This window comes from Haliotis asinina, chromosome 4 (assembly GCF_037392515.1).
Source record: "Haliotis asinina isolate JCU_RB_2024 chromosome 4, JCU_Hal_asi_v2, whole genome shotgun sequence".
NCBI lineage: Eukaryota > Metazoa > Mollusca > Gastropoda > Lepetellida > Haliotidae > Haliotis > Haliotis asinina.
In genome coordinates this window covers 23,952,259-23,971,507 of record NC_090283.1, presented here as the reverse complement: position 1 = coordinate 23,971,507, position 19,249 = coordinate 23,952,259, and the positions used below count along the sequence as shown (strand labels likewise).

The 19,249-nt window shown below is 41.3% G+C and overlaps 2 protein-coding genes across 2 annotated transcripts; both read left to right on the top strand.

Moving 5' to 3' along the window:
- The first annotated feature begins 2,298 nt into the window (after positions 1-2,298).
- LOC137282371 (heparan-sulfate 6-O-sulfotransferase 2-like) lies at positions 2,299-5,552 on the top strand. The gene is made up of 2 exons (XM_067814113.1): positions 2,299-3,803; positions 4,944-5,552. Exons 1-2 carry the CDS (start codon positions 3,319-3,321, stop codon positions 5,500-5,502), a joined length of 1,044 nt encoding a protein of 347 aa, XP_067670214.1. The 5' UTR covers positions 2,299-3,318; the 3' UTR covers positions 5,503-5,552.
- Positions 5,553-6,581: 1,029 nt separating this feature from the next.
- On the top strand, positions 6,582-17,493 carry LOC137281399 (uncharacterized). Its single transcript, XM_067812600.1, has 6 exons — positions 6,582-7,358; positions 8,829-8,954; positions 10,151-10,257; positions 11,036-11,166; positions 12,957-13,426; positions 14,546-17,493. The coding sequence occupies exons 1-6, from the start codon at positions 7,247-7,249 to the stop codon at positions 15,208-15,210; spliced, it is 1,611 nt and encodes a 536-aa protein (XP_067668701.1). The 5' UTR covers positions 6,582-7,246; the 3' UTR covers positions 15,211-17,493.
- The last annotated feature ends 1,756 nt before the right edge of the window (positions 17,494-19,249 follow it).

The following is a 19,249-nucleotide window of genomic DNA, read 5'->3' as shown; positions in this document are numbered from 1 at the left end:
CTCAGCAAGGGACATTTCCAGGAATTCATGAATGAAACGGGTATACTTTTCACACACAGCTACTATTTCTAAACATAACAATGTCTTTTATACAAAATTTAAGTGAGGATAAATCAGTTAATTTGATAGATTCTGTTTCAATGCCGTCTTGACATCGGTAACGTTGATTACATAACAGTGAATTTTTCTTAACGTTATTTATTATTTATTACCCTATCATAATAAAAATTCCTTTTCACTAATCTATGGTGTTTGTGGTGTTGTTCCATTTGTAGTTCATGCTTTCTGTTCTGCAATATGAGATGATTATCACTGAAATGTAAGCCGTTAAACTACTTTATGTTGAACGGTAACGTTGATTACAAAATGATTTGATATTCTTATAAAGCTGCATATTGTGTGTCTGTTCATTATGTATGCAACAGCATGGCCTCTTTTTCTAGCCATGACAGAATAATGTTTTGTATCAGAAACAGTTACATTCGAAATATGTTGCATATTTCAGTTTTATGATTGAAACAATCTGGTCAGGTAGATTACATCTGGTGGTAACATAGATTACATTATTCTCTTGAGTACACTTGTTACCATCCTTGCCAACTCAAGTTCATGTAATCATCTAAACCTTCTGGTTTTGCACATTAGATGAGATGGGGGAACACAAGGGCTGAAATTCAACATGATTATAATAAAAGGAAACCATGCGGACGTTCTTGCCGCACCTTCCGGTTTGATAAGGTTGATCTGGACATGATTTTGCAGATGTTTGCAAAATGCATGCAATATACGTGACATTTTCATTTGTGACATTTTAAACTCCTTTTCAACTGTTTGGTATTTCAGAAGTTGTGTTAAGCAGTGTTTTCATATTATATAATTTTCATATGAAAAGGTTGACTTAATCCGAGTGTTTCAGTAATATACGTTACCAAGATTGGTAATATACCTTACAATCGTTTAAAAGCTGAGATTTTTGTATGGTTTGTCAAAAGGTAATTGGATGTCTCAAGTCTTTTTGACAATCGTTATTGAAATACGATAAGACAGAGCATGTGACGTTTCCTTATTCACAATCAAAGTTCTGTTTTTTGAAACAGTTACCATGACTTGCTTGGCTGCTGCAGTTTTCTACGCTACGTTTTGGAAATGTATTTTTTTTCAAAATTTAAAAGCTCTCAGTAGCCAACACCTTTTCAATTTGATCGGGATAGTTACACGTTTTGAGAAAGGAATATTAACATTACTCACATTGCATTGGTGCCTTTTCAACCAGCATTTTCTGGTGTGTGAAAGAGGTCTCGTAGATTACAGATTGACAAATGTACATGTATCTTCATGACGCTGTACTATCCCAAGGACGTCTTCCCTATTCCTGATTTTTGTACACTGTGTTACACAAGACCCTGACTGTTAAGACCTAATAAAATTTGCTTGAAATTCAGAACATTATTTTTTTTTTTTTAAAAAAAAAAAAGAAAGAGTTAGGGTATTGGTTCCACTTTACAAAGAATTGGTGTTTATTGTCTGCTCTCGTGATTTTCCGGTCATCATCGGAATCGTCAGCTAAATCGTTTGTGACGTAATTCATCACTGTCACCTACCCACCTTCAGACGAGCCGGCTATTTTGATAAGTTTGTTTCTTTAAAATTGAACTGAATTTTGTTACCTTCACGTCGCCAAGTGTAATCCTTTTCTGCTTTGAGCCTCTTAATGCCTTTAGATGTCTGAACGAATTCTTCTCTCAAAGCCCCAATCCTTTGGTTAAGAGCCGATTCAAACGTTGCTTTGTTTCGTCAGAATTCATGTTAAATGCTGAAAGGCCGGGAGTGCACTGACCGAGAATGACAAATTCAAATATCTACACCCTTATATACTCCCATAACACGCCACCTACCGGGCAGATAACCCATGTGAATGCCTCATACCGCTAGGAGAAAATAATTTTCCTCTAATTCATACTTCAAACGATAGAAATATGATATGGAGCATAGCGAGAGTGCACGGAATCCACTGACAGTGGTAGATCGGTGATGAAATCAGTTGAAACCAATATCCGTTATCTAGAGTACAGCATTTTGTGTGTCTCTCACGATATTTACGCTCAATGATTTTGAAGTGAGTGAGTTAGATATTCTCAGAAATCAAAGACTGAGTGGATTTAGTTTTACGCTGCAATATTTCATCACTATCGCAGCGGGTGACACACGATGATAGAGTCAAGAACCGATATTGGTTTCAGCTGATTTCGTCATGATATACCACCATGTGGAGATCGACTCGCGCATGTCGACTCGCGCATCTCGCCACGACTCTCTTGATGGTTTCCCTGATTAACAACACCGCTCACTCCGTGCTCCCATTACACTCTGATTCTGTTTAGGTAGAAAACCCGTGAAGGTCAGGAATACAATATTGGCCTTCAGTTACCCATGCTTGTCGCGAGAGGCAAATAGCGGGATCGGGTGGTCAGACTCGCCGACTTGGTTGAAACTTGTCCCACTTGTGCAGATGGATTCTAATGCTGGTGATTGCCTGTACTGTCTGAATCCCGACCGAATATTTTCAGACCGCCGCCATATAGCTGGAAAATTGTTGAGAGCGGCGTAAAACTAAACCATAAAGACGAAAGAATCCTAGCTGAATGCACAGTCGACAAGAAGACGTTACAGTGTCGGTAACTTTCAGAGCATTAGACAGTGTTTGGAATACACAATCGACAAGAAGACGTTACAGTGTCGGTAACTTTCAGAGCATTAGACAGTGTTTGGAATACACAGTCGACAAGAAGACGTTACAGTGTCGGTAACTTTCAGAGCATTAGACAGTGTGTGTAATACACAATCGACAAGAAGACGTTACAGTGTCGGTAACTTTCAGAGCATTAGACAGTGTGTGTAATACACAATCGACAAGAAGACGTTACAGTGTCGGTAACTTTCAGAGCATTAGACAGTGTTTGGAATACACAGTCGACAAGAAGACGTTACAGTGTCGGTAACTTTCAGAACATTGACAGTGCTTGGAATGCACATTCGACCAGTAGACGTTACAGTGTCGGTAACTTTCAGAGCATTAGACAGTGTGTGGAATACACATTCGACCAGTAGGCGCTAGAGTGTGCCTAGCAACTGGAGGAGTAGACAGTGTCTGGTATACACATGCGACCACTAGACGTTAAAGCGGATGTTAGAGTCGGGGCAGTAGACAATGTCCACTTGTTCGATCAGTAGACGCTGCGACTAATCATTGGATCAGTAGACTGCGTCTGGAATAAATATTCGACCAACAAAGCATTTGGCGCGGTTTGGTACTAGGACATGAGGCTGTTTGCTACTTGCACATCAGCAAGGACTGTCAAGAGGATTATTGTCCTTGCAGTTATTCTCAGTGCAGTTATACTGGGGTACAGTCTCTCCGTCCGGAAACCACGGGTCTCTCCGTCAAGCAACAGTGAAGTAGACGGAATAACACGGAAACAGTCGATATTTCGCAAAGTTGAGATTGCTCGAGACTTGCCGTTTGACGTTAACAAAGACGTCTTTACACCCTTGAATATTCCCAAAACTGGAACACCAGCTTTAATTGACCATATCATTCACAATTCTGACATCCAGCCTCGTTGTAGATTCTCCAATGGTAAGGGCTACAGGTGTCTCTCACCCACTAATTCAACATGGCTGCTTGATTACACAACAGAGAAGTCCCAGGGGTCACTATGCCGTCCTAACTCTGATTGGACGGAGCTCACGGAGTGCGTCGAGGCGAGATTTGACGAGAACGACAGCAGGAGAGCGCAGCCCACGTGAGTTTTAATGATGGAGTCATTGGAACAGGTGCACAATACAATACACGACAAACGAATGGTTTTAGTTCCCTATATTGGTTTGAATTATATTCCAAATGTCTAGAGTGCAGTTTACCGGGCGCGCTACCTGGGGACTGCTGAGCGGTTCCTAATGAGCGCGCTGCTGTATCCTTAGCCCTTGGGCACCCCCTTTCTAGATCCATAGATCCATTTCTTACCACGGTGTCCAAAAACAACCATGAAATGCCTTTTTTTCACAACGGGGTCGGTCGGGTAGCTTAGTGGTTAAAGCGTTCGCCCGTCCCGCCGAAGACCCGGGTTCGATTTCCCACGAGGATACAGTGTGACAAGAGCATATCTAGTATCCCCAGCGTGATATTGCTGGAATGTTAACGTGAAAGTTAAGCATTTTCAATCACTCTTTCACGAAGGGGGGGGGGGGGGGGGGGGCTTGTCCTGTTGTTTTTTAAATTATATTTTGAAAACATATTACCAAACGATAGAAGGTGTGTTTACTGCTTACGTCTTTGTAATTGGAAAAACGTGTTTGTTTGTTTGTTTGTTTGTTATTTAACGCCGCTCTCAGCAATTTTGCGGCAACATGACAGCGGTTTGCAAATAACCGAGGCATTACCAGACAATCCAGTGATACACATGAGCATCGATCCACGCATTTGGAATACGATGACATGTGTCAACTTAGTAAGCAAGCCTGACTACCCGATCATTACACGTATTGCTTTTGTGACGAGTACGGGTTACTGAAGATCAATTCTAACCCGGGTCTTCACGGGTAGGCGAAAGAGTGACACCAACTTAGACCACTCTAATTTTGAACGTCGTCTTTCTTTACAAGTAAGACTAGATCGGTGACTTAATCGGTGAGATCTGGTCTTACTGAACTTAACAATGATTGGTTGGAATGATCCATTCAATGGACATCTCCTAACCTTCCTAAGTGGTGTTCCTCGTCAGCATTTTGTACATCCCAGCGCACAAATCCTGCAGATGGGTTGTGGCACGGAAGGGATCTGTTTCACTACGGAACCTCGTTAATCCGCCAGAGGGTCAAACCCACGAGTATGAAATCTTTATAAAGGGGGATAACTCTTCTAAAACGATTAATTTTTATTGCAGGTATCGTTATATCACTTTACTAAGAGACCCTCTTCAAAGATTCATCAGCGAATTTCTACGAACTAAGAAACTTTTCAAGTGGCCCGACATGAACATTTGCCAAGGACAGTTTCCCTCGCAACAGGACCTTTGGGATTGCTCTGAGGGGCCAAGAAATCTGACGCTGGGTCGCTATCTCTCATGTCGCTCGAACCTTGCCATAAACCGTCAAACAAGAATGCTGGCAGATTTGCGGTTGGTAAATTGCTATAACGAGACGGGGATGTCTGAAGAGGAACGAGACAGAAAATTGTTGGAAAGTGCAAAAGAAAATCTGTTGAAAATGTCGTATTTCGGTTTAACAGACTATCAACACTTGAGTCAGGCTGTCTTTGAGAAAACATTCCATGTTAAATTCCTTTCCGATTTTGAGCAGTTTAATGTAACGCGTGCAAGTAAAGCAGCTATCGCTCCTAGCGACCTTGAAAGGATTGCCAAGGTCAATCATAACGATGTTGAATTATACATTTTTGCTAAATCATTATTGATGGAACGAGCAAGATATATGAACATCCATTGAAGATACTTATGAAATTCAGTTGATTAAATATTTGTTCTTTTTCTCAGGGCTGTATCAGTGTTGTGTTTGTTACTGTACCACATTAAGTCGTTGTATGACACCGAGAGAGTGACATGTAGACAACAAGTGTTATGACTATTCACCCAATTCCCATTTAAGAGCGGACATACTGACCACCTAATTCCCATCAAATTTCAACATAGATCGGGGATTAAGAGAATTCACTACTATTTATACAGTAGAATCATGTATGGATAAATAAATGCCCATTACATATACATCAGACAGCAAAGTTACCGTTAATCCAGCCTTATTATCGTAGTGAGTATATCTGTATCTTGACGGGGTGGTGGGTAGAGGTGGGTTCACATCGCCGACCCGGGTCCGATTCCCCATATGGATATAATGTGTGAATCATCACCACCACCACCATCACCATCATCATCATCGTCGTCATCACCACCACCACCATCACCATCATCATCATCGTCGTCATCACCACCACCACCATCACCATCATCATCGTCGTCATCACCACCACCACCACCATCATCATCATCATCGTCGTCATCACCACCACTACCATCACCATCATCATCATCATCATCATCACCACCACCATCATCATCATCATCATCATCATCATCACCACCACCATCATCATCATCGTCGTCGTCATCACCACCACCACCATCACCATCATCATCATCATCATCATCATCACCACCATCGTCGTCATCATCACCATCACCATCATATCACCACCACCATCATCGTCTTAAAAAGAGCAATATCGTGTTCTCAAGTTTGTGACATTCAGGCGTCGAAATAGTACTGATTTTAAACAGTCTTCTTACTCTCTCATTTAAAGGTTAGTTACTACTTTAAAAACCAAACACAAGTAATATTTGCATACAGATCTTTTGTTGCTAACAAAATAATTTTCAAAGTCAAGGTTAGTGTGCATCTTTACACAACAACCCCTCCCTTAAATTATATTCAGTAACCGCTCCCTGAGCGCAATGGACTACAGACCGGGTTCCGTCTCTAAAATGACATTAATAAGGAAACGCACCCAGTGCCCGGAAGCAGCTATCTACACACGGACACCCCGTCTTTGTGTTGACATTGTTGCAGATGCAGCTGGTGCGCATTTATTCATGAACACAGTAGGGTATGTCGTACTGAGAATGTGTGCTGCAAGTCGTACTGTGCTCCACTGCACGCGGAAGCCAGAATAACAGATACACCCACTCAGCGAATACGGGAAGCAGCCGTTCGTGCTGTCAGTTTTCTACGGTAGCCTGTGCGGACCATATCGTATGTTCGAGGAACATTCATCACGTTATCAAGGCATATATAGGGACATTCATTTCACTGTAACCTTGTCTCCTCTTGTTCAGTTCTGTGTCAGTTCTGTCTCAAAAAATAATGTAAATGAAAAATGGCCAGATGAATTTCATTTACTCAACACCTGCTCTTTGACAAAGGCCGGGAACAGACAAACGACATTACTCATCGCGTTCTATACAAAACCCCGTCTCTCTGAGCACCTGATTGTGAAGCATGAAGTAGACAGCCGCTAATAGTATTGATCTGTGGATTCATTCACCACAGTCCGTCTCGTTGTGTCAGAGCGTTTGCCTGTTGACAAATTAGCTCGAACCACAACAGACCAATCAATGGGATATGACAGTTGACCATCACGCCAAGACACTGGGGCCAGTTGCTTTCTGAGAGCAACATGAAGGTGAAGCTGTACTACCAGTTAGGTGGCGTGGTCTTCCTGTTTGGATTCACCGTCTATATGCTTCACCGATATATCAGCGCCTCTCGTCTCGAGGAAAGGAGTCTGGGTACGTTTTCACTGTGTTAGGTAAAACTTTTCACTTTGCAAGTTTTCTCTGAGTACTTTCATCTTTGATCTCTGTGTATTAATTTGCCATCAATTATTGGAGTGACGGGAAAGCCAGCCTTTGTGAGAGTCCCTGGATTATATTTTTTTTTTACTTCGGCCTGCCCTTAGTAATGATATAAACGTATAACTCTAAACTTAGCAAGTATTAATTTGTGTAAGTTCATACCCACTCCCTGGAGCAGCTATTCAAAAATATGTATTTTCACAGTCTTTAAGGGATGATATTATTTATACAATAAACGCCAACAGCACGAGTTAACGTAACGTGTCATCGGCACTTTCCAGACATATCGCTATACTATATATTACATGAAAGTAAAAGATTAGACTAAAATGAATTGTATTTCTCTCTCTCTCTCTCTCTCTCTCTCTCTCTCTCTCTCTCTCTCTCTCTCTCTCTCTCTCTCTCAAATATTATTGGACTGTTGGGAAACCAACAAGCAATGGAATCGGGCTGATAACATTCAGATATAATTGGAATAGATTAGGGATTCAAACAGCATGAGAAAACCGACTGCTTTTTGTCAACATTTTCTTTTCAGACGAGTAAACCATGAGCGCTTACGTTTATGAGCGTTCAGTTTATCGAAACATGCTTTACTGTTGCTGTTCTGTGTACAATCATACAGAACATATCACACCGACAATTAGCTGACAGTTCCCGTTGGACACAAACGACAAAAAATAGAACCGGCTTAGGAGATCGTCAGCAAAATGAGTTGGTGAACGAACATCTGCACGAAGAGTGTTGTTCAAGTCACGAGCCATATTGTTTCTGAAGCGACATTACTCATCGTGTCATAGCTATTCCTGTGACGAATAGGCGGCAGCTGGCTGTGTAAATAATAATTATTATGCAAACAACTAATGGTATCGTGAAAGTAATCTAGTGTGTCATGCAGTCACTGAAAAACATTTTCGCGACTGTCGAGCCCTCCCTGCAATACAGAAGCCTTGATTTCCTTAGGTTCAGGAGTCCCCCATCTCGCCTGGGCTGTTATTTAACTGATGTGGGATTATTTGTTAATATCAAAATTATATACATTCAAGCATTAGGCCAAGATGCATTCAAAGGAGTCCATGCGTTAAGTTTTATGTCACATTCGGCAAAATTCAAGCTATGTGATGGTGGTTTGTAGATAATCGAGTCTGGATCACGATCAGGCAGTCTAGTGATTAACGGCATGAGCATCCATCTGCGCAATTGGGAAACGATGTGTCAACGAAGTCAGGTAGCCTGACCTCCCGATCCCGTTAGTCACCGCTTTACGACTAGCATGGTTTACTGAAGGTCAGTTTTAACCCGGATCATCACTTTTCCCAAAGACGTAAAGGGTGGGGTCAAGGCAGTTGTTACAATATGTCGTTTTACCTTGAACTTCATGAGAGTGTTTCGCCACTGTTTCAGAACTGCTGCAAGTCAAGATACAAGACGAGCCAAGCATTCACTCACCCCTTCTCAAGTTCTTCCGACTTCACGATCCAATTGACATGAAATGGCAGCACGCATCATCATCTGATCTCGGCATAGTCGGTGCGTAAATAACAGCCCTAGCAATCAGCGTATGCGTACTATCATCGAAATCAGAAGCTGATTGGTGCATTTCGAAGAAATTCTGAAGCATTGTCTGAGTCATTTGTTGAAATGGGAAATGGTTTGATTTGTAGATATTCATCGGCTTTCGTTCAAATAGTGTTATGTTTATTTGAAGTTACATATTACTGTTGATTTAGATTTGAGTGAGTCTGTGAACCATTTTCAATGCTAATTTAATATTCCAGTATGTCGGCTTGTCACTGTGAGGTTGGTGAAACGCCCGTGGTGAACGCCCAAGGTTATCTGGGTCTCACTTTGTTTGTGAAGAAGGCCTATGAAGGTCAGAATTGGTGTCAGGAACCTTTGCTTGTCGTAAGAGGCGACTGACAGAATCATTTGTTTTTTTTTCCAAAGGCACGGTAACAACAGGTTCCACCTTTCATATATTTTGGTATGACATGACCGGGAAACGGAATTCATCCACCTTCCGCTGTCGCGGGGAAAACGCGACTTCATTTGTTGGAGACAAGAAGAACAAAATGAGAACGAACGTAATAAAAACGTAATGTCCGCGAACGTGATGAAAATATTAATTCAGTGTACGAATTAATCACGCATTCGGGAATTACCACCTATTGTGATTAATTTGAAAGAAACTCATTTCCGTTTACAATGCGTCAATGTTCTAGGCCCCGAACCCCAAAGCGATCATAGCCCAACGACAGTCCTAGGTCAATGATAAAGTATGGGAGTAGACTAACAACTAGTCTCTGAAATGAACATAGTTTACAGAAGAAACGTTCATAGTTAAAAAAAATAATATAATGAAATGGAGCCCTGATACTTTCTTCATCCTGAAGCTATGGAAAGCTAGACTTGCCACATTTTCTAGACTTGCGTGGGCTTTCTTGGATATATATACTTCAGGGTCTGTACGACAGACTAGTATGGGAGTAACGATAATCTACGGTCGTTTTGAGAAACGGGGCCCGGACAACGATCAAGGCCACGTTGGGCGATTGGGTAGCCTAGTGGTTCAGGCGTTCACTCGTCGCGGTATCAAATCCCCGCGTTCGATTCCCCACATAGGTACAAAGTATGAAGCCCATGTCTGGTGTCCCCCGCCCTGATATTGAGGAAATATTGCCAAAACAGCTTAAAACTAAACTCGCTCACACATGGCCACCTTCCAGGAGCCAACAGAATGATGGCTGTGGACATCGACAGTAAGACGACTCTCAACCTTTGGATGCATCATGCCAGGAAGGTCAAGGACGTTGGACTGAAGCTGAACTTCAAGGTGAGTTGATCTTGACCAGATTGTTACGATGAACGATGTCAGTGGAACCTTATTGAATGTTGAAGACAGTGCAGGCTTCAAATCTAGTGTGAGTGTACACACATGGTTTAACCCATTTGAAACCCAGTGGTGACAAACCCACACCATGTCGTGGCATAAAGTGGTTATCCCATTGGTGTGGAATATCCTAATTAGAACAATCAGCATGTCTGAACTCTGTTGAACATTTCTTGATGAAACTCTTTCTATACTGGTCAGAGTATTGTGTAGCTGGTGTCTTTTAACGCATTTGGAGATTTTTATATATTTCATGTTTATCATTGTCATGACAAGGAGTTAAACTTTGATCGAGAGTGATGCTCGTTATCGCGTGCGTACGTGCGTACGTGCGTGCGTATGTTAGTAAGATACGTAGTAAGATACGTAGCGCCGTGAGCAGGCAATGTGCCTGGGTATGAGCACCACGTAAGCGGAGAATTGTAATTAGTATCACTATTACTGTCTGTGTATTTTTTATTTCGCGTTATAATCCTTTAATATCATTTACAAACGCCGTAAAAGTATATTCACTCTGGTCCACTGCCTATTTTTTCGAAACTTTCTTAGCACTAAGATAGTCGAAAGTGCCATACATTAACATTAACTTACGACTTTCCTTGCGCGAAGAGAGGTTCTAAAATCAAGTCCCTGGTTCATCTGAAAGCTGATTGTGTTGTGGACCAAAAGCAAACACACATTGAAATTAATATACAATGCACTATTTATTGTTCTTGTTTAGAACATGAGCGTGCTGGAGACCTGTCTGCTTCATCTTGATGACAACAATTACAACATTCACTACCCAGTCATCGTCCACGGAGATGTCGCACTCGACAACGCTGAAGAGCAAGGCGCGCTTTTCGCTGATGTGTGAGTCACGTTCAGTCTAAGTAAACTTCGTCTCAGTGTATTTCGTTACACTACACCACTGAGTCTAACAAAACCTAGTAGAAGGTCGCGTCGGTCACCTTTGAGGAGTCAATGACAGTCCAGTCAAATGCGAGTCGGTTAAATAGATTTAACCAATCAGACAACGGCTACTATTTAGGGATCGGAGGGACTTTCAAAATATTCAGGTCATTAACACAGATCTCTCCACAAACAAAAATCAGCATATATCACAGTTATTTGACCTGCAGTATATAAGCTTTGGGGTTTCTGTTGACATGGTTACCATTAGCTAATATTTCCGCAACATAACATCCTTCAATATTGTCAAAAATACTATTTTCAACGACTGTTTACTCACCGTTGTCATGGCAGTACGTACGCCGTGTGCATCACCCGATCGTACGCTAAATAGCATTCGGAATCGTTCAGTTACGAACCTTTTCGAGATAAAAGGTTCGTAAGGGATGTGCGAATGTGCACTTTCGCGATTTGGTAAGCTGTGTTCTGATTGCACAGTCTCAAAGGTTACCTTGGTGCGACCTCCCATAAGGTTTTGTTAGACTCAGTGGTGGAGTGTAACGAAAAGCACTGAGGATAAGTTTACTTAGACTGGAGTCACGTTTGTCTGATTGTATTTGTTTTTGGTTTGTGATCAGTTTGTTTTAGTCTTTTATTACGTTATACATTATCGTAATAAATTATACAAACAGTTAAAAAAAAATGATATATTGAATTTGAACGTCGGTCGTCTCTAAGCCTTCATCGAGAGTGTATGGCCGAGGTTTGACGTTCATTGGGACCTGTGAAGATCCGGGTTAGAACTGATCTTCAGTTTTGTCGTAAGAGGCGACTAACGGGACCGGGTGGTCAGTCTTTCTTCGTTGACACGTGATCGAATGGATGCTCATAATGTAGATCACTGGATTGTCTGGTCGACACCCGATTGCTAAGACCAACGTGGAATATTGCTGAATGCGGCGTTACACAACACGCAAACAATCTGTTGAAACAGTAAAACGTATAAGTACAGTAAGGCTTAACTGTTAACTCATGTTGAGCTGAGCTGAACAGAAAGGCTTAACTGTTGACTCTTAGTTAACTGTTAACTGTTAGTTTCAGAGTTAACAGTTAAGCCTTACTGTTCAGTTCAGCTCAACCTGATGAGGGGGCTAGGATAAGTCCCGAAACGTCGTGAAATGAAACTCAAGAAGTTGCTATCCATAACATGTGTCCTGTATTACTACACCAACTTCTAAATGCCTTTGAAGAATCAAAACGCATAAGGCTGCATAGAACAATTAAATGTTTCTCGGGCACAGTTTTTTTCAAAAGTCACGAGGGCGGTAGGACTTTTTTTATACGTTTGATAGAAAGGTAACAAGGAAAGAATTTCCAAAGATGGCTTCTCCTAGAATATCCTACAGCCAGTGGACAAAACAGCAATATGGCCATTCTGTAAATATGTTTCTGTGCTGAAAGTTGAAGATCCTTTAGATGTGAAAGTTTATGTTTAAATTGTGTTTTGCATAGTTTATCGAAGTTTCAAAGTTGGACGGTACCGCCATTTTCATTCTTCGAAATGCGTTTTACTACGCGCGATTTGATTGGTTTGCCACGACAGGGGTACGAGTCTTCATGTAGGCCACGTAAAGAGGCGAGTCCCCATAGTTAAGAATGTATGGCTCCCTCAATCCAGCTCCTTCCGTGGAGAAGTTTCCATAATGAATTACTTCCTCAAAAAATTTCTTTAGATGCCTTTGTTTTCACAGATTCTTCTACAAAATACGAACGACGTACCCAGCTGTTACTTTCAGCGTCGGACATATTCCTTCCTCTGCCACAAACACAGTACACCAGCTGTATGTGGAGGCGTTATGGAAACAGATTCGTAATTTCAAACAGCCCGTCTTCATCACAGTCTGTGCATCGGTCATTAGAATGTCATGGCTTCCGGTCCGATGGCTACTCAATCAGTCCAAAGACATATTTTTAATTATTACTTACTCTTCTAGTAATTACTTTTGCTCCGAGGTGTCAGTGTTTGACCTTCTGTTTGTTCGGAACGACTTACCGAAGGAGAGGGTGTTTTTTGACATACCGGAAGCGAATATGGACCGCTTCCGGAAAGCCGCAGTAACGGCAGGAAGTCCCCTGCATTATTTTGGGCTACAAGATGCTGCGAAAATAACGTGGACCCATCGTGTGACAAATATGAAGTATTTCAAGGAAACGATGAAAGGTAATGTTATCAGTATGGTTGAATGGTTGACAACATTTCTCAGTTGCGAGTCACTTTAAACACTTGTTAACTATTTTGCCCCCAAACGAAAGTGACCCGTGATGGTCCCGGGGTAGAATAGTCCTTCAGCAACCCATGCTTGCCGTAAAATACGACTATGCTTGTCGTAAGTAGACGACTAACGGGATTGGGTGGTCAGGCTCGTTGACGTGGTTGACACATGTCATCGATTCCCAATTGCGCAGATCGATGCTGATGTTGTTAGTCATTGGGTTGTCTGGTCCAGACTCGATTATTTACAGACCGCCGCCATATAGCTGGAATATTGCTGAGTGCGGCGTAAACTCACTCACTCACCCAAACGAAAATACTTTGAAAGTTTTGCGCCATGAGAAGCATTTTCTGTCATTCGTGAAATTACACCCTTAACAACTTGCTTTAATCCGTAATGCAGTAATATGTAATATGTTCCGCAAGCTTTAGGGGCGGTGGGGTAGCCTACTGGTTAAAGAGTCCGCTCGTCACGCCCAAGACCAAGAGTACAATTTGTGAAGTTATTTCTTTGGTCCTCCGCCGTAATATTGTTGTCATATTGCTACAAAAACGGCACAGAAGCAAACTCACTCACTCACTCGCTGTATTAGGATGAGGTAGCAATGATGAGGGAAGATTGAAATTTGATTTGCATTATAGATGTGGATACCTTTGTTCTAAACAAGCTTAGCGCCAAAACTATTGTAAGTCTGTGTTATGATATGACACCGACAATTACCTTGGCGCTAAGGTTCTTTTGTACGACGGCACCAAGAGTGTTCAGATGTGGATATATCAGTCTTGGGATTCGATGAATACAAGTTCAGTGAGTTAAAACTTTCAGTTTTTAAGGTTATTATTTTTTTGAGAATAAGATAAGACAGTTTTTCTTTACTCTTCATGCACATTTTGCAAAGTTTCCAGTCAGACTTAATATTTGGGAACATTTTTAGTGATATGTTTAAATTTTCCGACATAGATGATTATCGTTATCAAACGTTCAGTATTCTAATCCAAATGAAGGACTGTGTAGTTTACAACCAATGGATATTGATTGGCTGGACACTGGTACTTTTGTTGTTGCAGGTGATGCGATGTTTATAGAAAGTGACGTACTACTTGTTAGCCCTGACTCCAAGGATGACACCGCCATTCCAATCATGGCTCATCCACCGGATGTACGTAGTGATCTGAATGTCAAGGACTTCCTACGTATGGCTGGGACTTCCGGTAAATGCATCAAGCTGGATTTTAAAGACTTAGAATCAGTGGAACCATCACTGAGACTTGTAAGTGAGATTAGTAGTGATGGTGGAATCACAGCACCTCTTTGGATAAACGCTGACATCTTGACAGGCCCAAATACTGACAAGACAGGACTGAACGCGAGTGTTTTTCTCTCGAAAATAAACTCCATTTTCCCGGAAGTGACGCTTTCACTTGGTTGGACGACAGAATGGCTCAGAACTGGCGATAACGTGGGTTATTCGTTACCTATGGTGCAGACAATGAATAGACACGCCATTTTGTTGCGTCAGCCAGTTACGTTCCCCGTTCGAGCCTCTCTTGTGCGGAAGTCATGGGATAACCTTGTTTGGCTCTTACGTCAGTCACGTGGCTATTCCCTAACAATCTGGACCCCCTTCCCCAATGAGGATGCTGTTGAACTAGAAGATATGCAGTTTGTCCGAAATCATTCCGAAGCAGCTAAAGTTTATTTTGATTTGCCACAGGAGCTGATACCGACGTAGGGTATAAACACCTGTCATTTAACAATTCCCGTTTTTCATTGACGTGGATTTCAAAAGTATTAGGCTATATAATATTTGCTAGGGATATTGTGAGTAGCTAAAAGGCGTGGTAAATGTGTTTGGTTGTCCTGACATGTTGGACACGGATTAATACTTCACCTTGACCACCAGAAATGTTCCGTGGATATACTTACAAATCATTAAGGTTTTCCACAAAAAATGTCGGCAGATCCCACACGATTCGTCATATTTCAGGGGTGGTGGGGTAGTCCAGCAGTTAGAGCGTTCCCTCATTCCACCAAAGACAAGGGTACCCGACATGGGTACAATGTGTGAAACCCATTTTGGCGTCCCGTTGGTATATTTCAAAAAGCGGGGTAAAACCATTCTCGCTCACTTAAAGTTTTAGAAAACTCCATTAAAGTTATTTCTGAGTTTAGTTTTACGCAGCACTCAGCAGTATTACAGCTAGATGGCGATGGTCCATAATAATTAGTGTGGACCACACAATCCAGTGATCAACAGTATTGACATCGATCTACGCAGCTGGGGTACGATCACATGTGTCAACCAAGTTAACGAACCTGACACTGACCCAAATATTCTTGATTAAACTATTGGCCATAACAGAGCATAATATGTGACGTGCAATAATTTACATAGAAGGCATATATTGAGTTTAGAATAAGATAGACACTTGTATGTATTATCATCTATTTTTCTGGTTTTATTTCCCAAGAAGACTTGATCTTGCAAACCCCGAGCAATGATGGACTGCTCCAACAAGTAAATAAGCAGTTTTACTCGAATTTCACTTGTAACTGGAGACTAATTCGTAACTACTGGCCTCTTTCCGCGATCCACGATAAGACGCCATTATCAGCAAGAATCTAGGCTCGCCAATCAAACCGCTCGTAGTGAAATGTGAAATGAGTCAGGTTGTTTCCTTGCGAGAATCACTACTTTCCCTGTTTATTAAGTTATCTTGTTACCGATATTGTTAACGACATAAGTCACTTACTTGTAATTTCTTTAGCGTTGTATTTTAAAGTTGTTGGGGTAGCCATGTACCCATCGACTCATGAGTATCATTAACCAGTTCAGACAATGGCATATTTTTCAGCCGAACCAAATTTTCTAGTGTGAAAGTGAAAAGAGACACTGCAATCAACTATGGTTAGAACGTGGTATTTACAAAGTAATGTTAATTTTACAGTTTAAATAAACTCGTATTTCTACATTTTATGTCGAGATTTAGGTAGCATATCATTAACATAGACGTCGCAGACTACCCGTTTGAAGAGGTCGTACATTGATATCTGACTCACTGTTTACATCTGTTGACATGTGCTCTTTGCTATTATGCGTGCTTTTGTAACATACAACGTTATTGATAATATATTATTAATAATATCAAGGCCAAACCTTTCTAGAGGCCGAACCTCGTTTTGAGATTTCCTCGATTTGCTGATTTCCAGTTGTCAGAGCACGCAAGATACAAGTTATTACATGCATCAGATAATACCAAATATTCATAGATCAAATTAAGTGAAATGATCTCAAAGTTCTGGACTGGTTATTGTACTATGTTGCGCAATAGGACAGAACCCAATCATTAGGAAAAGCGACTGTTGTGTTGCCAATGTTTTGATTTGGGAAATTCATCGTGAGCTCTCATTGAAAGTAGTCCTATGGACTATTTTCATTTCCGAGCCTGTTTGCGCTTAGACAAAGCCCAGTCATGAACATGGCCCCGAGGGAGGTACGAGTCGCCGTCTTGCCGGAATGACACGAGTAGTTAGTAATGACCGGAGACTGTTTCATTGCAATCTTGGTGTATTTGGTTGTTTAATTGTTTAATATGAAGGAAAGAATGTTTTCTCCCTCGCTACGTATTCACGAATGTATGCCGGTGGACCTTGACTGATAATCACATCGAAGAATGACTGAATGTTCCACATTTTGGAACGTCAAACTTTCAAACTTTCAAGCTCTTCCGACACGAGGAATCGCAGCAACAGCTCGTGTAATACAAAGACTTTTGTTAAATGTGGAACCAAACGGGAGTGTCCTCCACGTAGTCACGTGACGACACTTAAGTTAGGGGTATATGTTTTTCAATGTTTTGAGCGGTATGTCAAACAGTGTTATCCGTTCGCTTGTGATCTGGATGGGGCGCAGATGGTTCTACGATTGTTAAAACTGCGGTGAATAGTGAGGTCATGTGTTTTATCCGGATTTTTGTGTGTATTTTTGGTTTAATTAAATATTTTCTTTGGTCTCCATCGTTGTTGTATTTTCTGATACAAAACTTTACATTCACAGTCCTCTTCATTCTCGATTACCAAGACTAATCTATATATACAATGTACATCATAGCGTTTTGATTTGAAACCAGTCAGTGACACTCTTGATGAAATCGTTTGGATGTATCGCAGAGCGCCATTCACATGCTTCATTAATCAGACGCTATACAGAAATAATTGGCAATATATTCCAAGTCTAGCGGCTCTTTTTTTTTGTAAAACCTGATTGATATTTAGGCAGTTTGACAAGCAATTGGAACCAACACGTTCAAAAACATCATCGATGCAAAACGGTCATGGAAGTAGGTCTTTAATTAATGACAGGGCATGTGCCTCCCTTGTAAATAAACTGTGTTACACAAGTCAAACTTTATATCTTTGGAAATTTCCTGATTCTTAATGAAGGTTAGACAATGAAGAAATGATTTTGCGATTGATAGGCCTGTTGTATTGATTAATTGGGGATAGTGCGTGGTTAATAGTAATGGTACAATCATACTACATATCTCAATTGAATCTATTCTAGAAACATGTGTTCCGTTTTCAAAATAAGCCACCATAACTTATGAGTCCTCTTTGATGTCTTGAACAGAATCAACGTAAGCAATACATCTGCCTTACACACCCTGTCTGCACATAAATATCGTATTCATCTGAATCACACGCGGTTAGAATCCCATGCAATCAACAACCCATGCTTGTCGTAAGAGGCGACTAACGGGATCGGGTGATCAGGCTCGCTGACTTGGTTGACACATTGTGTAGATCGGTGCTCATGATGTTGATCACTGGATTGTCTGAAGCAGACTGGGTTATTTTCAGACCGCTGTTATGTAGCTTGAATATTGCTGAGTGCGGCGTAAAACTAAACTCTCTCACTCCACTCATCAATCACATTCTGACTGTTCACGATGACAGCCCCATAAAACTCAAGCATTGATGAACAACCAACCAGCCAAACAAACAAACGTTTCACAAACACGGACTTACCTGATATCTTAACCGAGATATCATATACTATTCTATGTAGTACATACACACTGGCAACGTAAATACATGTAGTCTGTTATGATAATACACATGAAGACTTTCTCTGCAGAAATCCATGCTTGTAAGATTCGACTAACGTGATCGAATCTCATCGTATCCGACTTCCGTAGATCGATGCACATGTTGTTGATCACTGGATTGTCTGGTCCAGACTCGATTATGTACAGACCGTCGTCGTTCAGCTTGAAAATTGCTCAATGCGGCTTAAACCTAAACTCACTCATTGTTATGATAAATTCATAGAAGCGGAAACCAAATCGCATCGCATCCTTAGCGATTCCGCGAGGAAGAATTTTCAAAGCGATGTTGTGTGTGTGTGCGGGACAAAAATCAATGCAACAGTTGATGATTTTCAAGTTGTGACAATCTAAACATTTTTAAACTTCTAACTAACTCGCACCTTCCAGCTAACTTTCAATTCCTCGGGAAACTGTGCTGCAAGCTGTCAGTTCAATTGGGTTCAGAGTCGATAGTGCGACACTCGGCATTGCTCAACCGGCCTGCCATTCGGATCAGCTCGGTATATTCACTGTTTACGTAATATTCCATGCGTGACCAACTCGTGTTATTCCGGGATAAGCCGTGTATAGCTGAAGGTTACATAAAGGGGCGAGTGGTGTTGAATGGTAATGTTCATGAGCCGGAAAATTCAATCCGTGAGCAGTTATGTCCCTTCCCATAGT

Coding starts and splice junctions, on each gene's coding strand:
- LOC137282371 (XM_067814113.1), top strand. CDS start 3,319: ATGAGGCTGTTTGCTACTTGCACATCAGCAAGGACTGTCAAGAGGATT. Junction 3,804..4,943: donor AGCAGGAGAGCGCAGCCCAC/GTGAGTTTTAAT, acceptor TTTTTATTGCAG/GTATCGTTATATCACTTTAC.
- LOC137281399 (XM_067812600.1), top strand. CDS start 7,247: ATGAAGGTGAAGCTGTACTACCAGTTAGGTGGCGTGGTCTTCCTGTTT. Junction 7,359..8,828: donor TCTCGAGGAAAGGAGTCTGG/GTACGTTTTCAC, acceptor CCACTGTTTCAG/AACTGCTGCAAGTCAAGATA. Junction 11,167..12,956: donor GGCGCGCTTTTCGCTGATGT/GTGAGTCACGTT, acceptor TTGTTTTCACAG/ATTCTTCTACAAAATACGAA.